The sequence below is a fragment of the Durio zibethinus genome, chromosome 11 (genome assembly GCF_047325235.1).
Source record: "Durio zibethinus cultivar Kanyao isolate XHJ-2024 chromosome 11, ASM4732523v1, whole genome shotgun sequence".
Taxonomy (NCBI): Eukaryota; Viridiplantae; Streptophyta; class Magnoliopsida; order Malvales; family Malvaceae; genus Durio; species Durio zibethinus.
Genome location: NC_143172.1, coordinates 16,218,902 through 16,224,753, shown reverse-complemented (window position 1 = coordinate 16,224,753; position 5,852 = coordinate 16,218,902). Strand labels below are relative to the sequence as shown.

General features: G+C 25.5%; 1 protein-coding gene across 1 annotated transcript; it reads left to right on the top strand.

The window, feature by feature from the left end:
• Window positions 1-541: 541 nt before the first annotated feature.
• On the top strand, window positions 542-4,473 carry LOC111290436 (cytochrome P450 CYP736A12-like). The gene is made up of 2 exons (XM_022881739.2): window positions 542-1,261; window positions 3,581-4,473. The coding sequence occupies exons 1-2, from the start codon at window positions 560-562 to the stop codon at window positions 4,421-4,423; spliced, it is 1,545 nt and encodes a 514-aa protein (XP_022737474.2). The 5' UTR covers window positions 542-559; the 3' UTR covers window positions 4,424-4,473.
• Window positions 4,474-5,852: the final 1,379 nt, after the last annotated feature.

The window sequence follows — 5,852 nt, the reverse complement described above, 5'->3', positions numbered from 1 at the left end:
AAATATATCATGAATACATATATTTACATATATAATTCTGAGTAATTTATTGATTAAATTATTTTGGTATGGACACTCGGCATTTTGCGTAAGACGAAACTTATATTTAGTTTTTTAAGTAAATTTTATAAAACTTTTTAAAAAATAATTAAATAAAAAATTTAATAAAAAATTAAAATTCATAAATTGATAGAATTAAATATAAAAATTAATAATACATAAAAAATTAAAATATTATTTATAATTTTAAATTTAATTGATATTTTTAACTTTAAAAATTATATTAATAATTTTATTAAAAATATTAAAATTTTTTAAAATTTACACACACAAAATATATAATAAAACTTTTTAATTTTAATTTTTATTTAGTTATTTTTCATAAAAAATTTCATAAATTTCATAAAAAGATGATGTTTATCTCTTTTCCCTCCGCACGTGCCTTCCACTTAACTTTTTTATGGCAGAAAATCTCTGCCAGATTTCATTGCCTTGTTTTATTTTATACTATAAATAATCCCCCTATTGGGTATAGCAAGTAGCTCACGCCACTGCCAAAATGTCTTCTTCAACATTAGCCTTGCTCTTGGTACTACTTGGAACTCTCTGTGCCTTTTTCTACATCTTTAGGATCACCTCATCCCCATCAAACCACAACAAAAATAGCCGGAAACTTCCACCTGGTCCCCGTGCCCTACCTATAATCGGTAACCTTCACATACTAGGAAAGCTTCCACACCAAAATCTTCACCATCTAGCCAAAAGATATGGCCCCATAATGTCACTAAGGCTAGGCTATGTACCAACAATCGTGGTATCATCACCTCAAGCCGCTGAACTATTCCTCAAAACCCATGATATTGTTTTCGCTAGCAGGCCTAAAGTCGAAGCCTCGGAGTACTTGGCGTATGGTGCCAAGGGCTTGGGTTTGACCGAGTACGGTTCCTATTGGCGAACTGTTCGGAAATGGTGTACTTTGCATCTACTTAGTGCTTCAAAAGTTGAATATTTTTCCCCCATAAGGAAGGCGGAGCTGAGGTCGTTGGTTGAATCAATAAAGAAGGCAGCGGCGGCGGGTGAGACGGTGGACCTTAGCAGAAAGGTAGGTGAGCTTGTTGAAGAAATCATGTGTAAAATTATTTTCGGGCGCTCCAAGGATGATAGATTCAACTTGAAGCCCATAATTGAAGAGACCATGCACCTAACAGGAGCTTTCAACATATCGGATTATGTACCTTTTCTTGCTCCATTTGACCTTCAGGTATATCTTTTGTTGATTTGTTTTTATAAATCCCTTTTCCTATCATTTTAAAAGATGCATGTTATGGATAATAAATTAATATATAATAATTAATCAATTATAATTTAAAAATATAAAATTTATTAAAATATTATGTGAAGTTTATATTTATAAATAATGGGTTTTTATAAAATTTTTATTATAATTGATTAATTGCAGGATTATAATAAAAAATTTTAAAACTGCTTTAATTTTATAATTGTTTAATCAAAATAAAAAAATTTATGTAAAGGTTTACTATTAATAAAAATAAATTTTATATAAAATTGTGGTTAATCTCATATAATTTTATTTTTGACTTGTAATTAATTAATTAATTATAATATATTAATTGCATATGATATACTCTCATTAACTTTCCCTATTATTTTTATTTTATAATTACTATCATTTTCACAAATTTGTCTTACTATAATTTGTTGTTACTTGAACAATTAGATAGGAATCTGGTTTGAACCCCGATTACAATATCCTTGTGGGACATTTAGTTTGGGGAAAGTAAGATATTTTTAGGAATTTTATTTTTTATAATGTGATTTTTATGTTTGATTCCCATATGATTTTTTGAAGTTTTTTATGATTTTCAACAACGTAAAAAAAAAAAAAAAAAAAAAGAAAATAGCTTTGAATCATACATCTTCGTCTTAAGGTTTTTTAAAATTCTCGATAAAATATAAAATTTATTTAACTTTTATCATGAATAAATGGTTTTTATGGTTTATTTTATACTTCAATATCAAAGAAATTACATAATAAACTGAAACCTAAATTGGCACGTACAGAATATTTTAAATCTCATCCTTTGATATCTATCAATGATCATATTTAAATTTTATTTTTTAAAAAATATAAAATTAATTCAGTTTTTATTTGTATTGAATTTTATTCATTAAAAATTTTTTATTTATTAGAATTAAATTTGTATTTAGTCTATACAATTTATTTGAATTTCTTTAATAAAAATACAATAATTATTAATATATGTATATTTTTAATTAATATTAAATTATTTAAAACTAAAATATATCAAACAAATTTATGGATTCTAATTGGTGGTTATAGGATGATAGGGCCCTGGCCCCTAAAATTTTTAAATCCCCTAGCATGGGTATTATAATAAAATTAAATGGTCTTTTTAAACTAAAATTATTAATTTTATTTATTTTTATGTGATCTAATAATTTAGTTTATTCATTATAATTTAAGATATATTAAAATCACAGTACTATTTACTGATTATACCAAACAATCATTACTTACAAATTTTTAAACTCTCCAATCAAATGCCAAACAATTTTTTTTCTTGCTTTCTAGTTGATTACAATTACTCCCTTATGGTTACTTCACTTTTAATTTTACCTTAAATTTTTCTCTTGCTATTATACAATTTTTTCCTACACAAAAGTCATATTGAGATTACTTCATAAAAGGTTAAAAATATCTTACTTCTAATCTTAAAGTTTCAAAGTTTATTATTTTAACGATTATTTTTTGTTGTTTAAATGAAAAATATATATTATTTAATAACAAATTTATATACACTTTTTGTAAAAGAAAATTGTTTACAATTTTAAGTAAGATTCACAATTTTAAGTAAAGTTATTTATTCAATGTATTATGTGTCTTTATGAATTTAGTTTATTAATGGGCAAAATTTATATATTTTGATAGTCTATTATTTGCATATATATATATTTATATTTAGATGAGAGATCAACTTATATCAATATAAAAATTTTTAGTTTTGCATATTTTTCAAATTATTGATTTTAATAAATTTTATCCCTATATTTATTGGAATCAGTGGTTAAAAAAAAATATAAAACTAAAAAATTATATATTGGCGTAAGTTGATTTTATCTCATATATTTTTATGTATTAATAATATAATAAAAAATTTTATATAAAAATTAAGATTTAATATAATATTAATTGCCCTCTCCAAAATCAATTGTGAATATCCTTCATTGCAAGAGATTATGTTTTTTTAGATTTAAAGTATAGTATTTGTTGAAAATATATTATAAAAAATTTATTTTTATTACTTCTTCGATTTCAACAAATACTATATTTTTAAGATTAAAAACATAATTTTTATTGAAAATATATTATAAAAAATTATATTTTTTTAGCTCTTAGGTTGCAATTCAATTTTTAAGAACTCAAAATACTGCAAATTGATCAAAATAAGTAAGAAATGCAACCTATCTTCTAGCATTTTCACTAAACCCTAATGATGAATAAATTTAATAACTACTTCTATATATATATCCTCCACAGGGATTAGCACGAAGGTTTAAGAGGATGAGTAAGGTCCTAGATACATTATTGGAGAAAATAATTGATGAACATGAACAAGAGACTAATCCGGAGGAACGAAAACCTCATAGAGATTTCGTTGATGTTATGGTTTCCCTGCTGAATAAACCCATGAACCCTCACGATGAAGGTCAAGCGTACATAATTGACAGGAGAAACATCAAGGCCATAATATTGGACATGATTTCAGCTTCATTTGACACTTCAGCTGTAGCCATTGAGTGGACATTTTCAGAACTTTTAAGGCATCCACGAGTGATGGTTGGTCTTCAGCAAGAGTTAGAAACCGTCGTCGGAAGGAATAGAATGGTAGAGGAGTCGGATCTACCCAAACTAATTTACTTGGATATGGTTGTCAAAGAAAGCCTGAGGTTGCATACAGTTGCGCCGTTCCTAGTTCCACATGAGTCCATGGAAGATATCGTTATTAATGGATATTTCATACCAAAGAAGTCACGGATCCTAGTGAATACTTGGTCCATGGCACGAGACCAAAATGTTTGGTCAGATAATGCTGAAGAATTTCTTCCAGAAAGATTCATTGATAGCAATATAGACCTTCGAGGACATGATTTCCAGCTCATTCCGTTTGGATCAGGTCGTAGAGGATGCCCTGGGATGCAGTTAGGCCTAGTCACCGTGCGCTTAGTTTTAGCTCAATTAGTCCATTGCTTTGATTGGGAGTTGCCTGATGGGATGCTGCCTAATGAACTGGACATGAGCGAAAAGTTTGGCCTCTCATTGCCAAGGGCGAATCATTTGTTTGTTAAGCCAATTTATCGTTTATTCGATGAAAGAATGTAAAACAAGGGCCGTTGAAATTGAAAATAATGATATTGATGTTATTAAAATTAGTGATTAAATAGTGGTTATGCTTTATCGTTTATTCGATTAAAGAATGTAAAACAAGGGCGCATTCAATGCACCGTTGAAATTGAAAATAATGATATTGATGTTTTTAAAATTAGTGATTAAATAGTGGTTATGCTGTGGTGAAAAATAATTGTTTAAACAGATCATGTTTATGCATTAATTATAAAATAAAAATCTTTCTAGATAATGATTTTAACTAATTTTATTTGAAAAGTATTGTGGAATTGTTGAAGCATGATAACTTTTTAAGATCCTAATGTCTCAAAAGCAAAATTTCTGCTGTACTTTTTATTTCTCGTTTCTCTTGCTAAAACAACTAGAACTAAAATATTAAAAAAATCAATTATATAATCTTTAAGTTTTAGAATCTTAATAATTAGTTAGTTTATCAAGAAAATGTTTATCTGTTTTCGTCAAAGAAAAAGTTACTTTATATGTTTTCTTAATCGAAAGATTCGATACTGGCAAACCGAAAGATTTGATAGGTGGGAACCTGGATGTTGACTTGTTCAAACACGGAGCTTTGGACAAACATTTTCAAATTCCGATATGGCTGTACTTGATTTGGAGTATTATTTAATTTATAGAATAATTTTTATTTAATTTTAATTTTAAAATATTTTTTTAATATTAAAATACTTATATTTTAATAAAAAAAATTTAAATCATTGAAGCACGGCAAGGATGGATTCAGAAATTCTAATCAGCGGGGGCAAATAGAATTCAGGATTTCTAATCAATATTTTAAGTTAATTTATTAAAATTTTCATTGAAATACAAATTAATACTCCCTCCATCAAAATTATTTGAGTGATATTTACTTTCAGAAAGTTTATAAAAAAATTTTAATTTTTATATATTTAATATTAAAATTTATTTTTATAAAATTAAATTTTTATAATTTTTAATGTCAAAATAAAAAACTTAAAATATAAAAAATAAGATATTTAAATATTTAAAAAAAGATGTAATAATTTTGAGATATCTCAAAAAAAAAAAAGATAAACAAAAAAATGAAACAATGAGAGTATATAAACAATTCCAAACAAAATTAACGACAATTTTTTTCCTATAAAAAATACAAAATTTTCTATAACATAAATAATATTTACATAACCAAAATTAATTATATAATTTTTTACCAATATAATTTAAATACTATTACATCATAAATAAATCATCTTTTAATTCAAACAGATACACATATATACATATATTGTTATGCTTCGATCTTAATAAGATTTTGTATAAATTTTACCTTTGTATGTTTGTAAGATTATATGTTAGAGTTATATAATTGTTATTGCGTTTTGAGTTCAGGATGTGACATATACAAATATATATATTTAATAACATTTAA

What these genes read in the sequence shown, in the direction of transcription:
- LOC111290436 (XM_022881739.2), top strand. Translation starts at nt 560, where the DNA reads ATGTCTTCTTCAACATTAGCCTTGCTCTTGGTACTACTTGGAACTCTC. An exon ending in TTGCTCCATTTGACCTTCAG is followed by an intron (nt 1,262 to 3,580) that starts GTATATCTTTTG and finishes TATCCTCCACAG; the next exon opens with GGATTAGCACGAAGGTTTAA.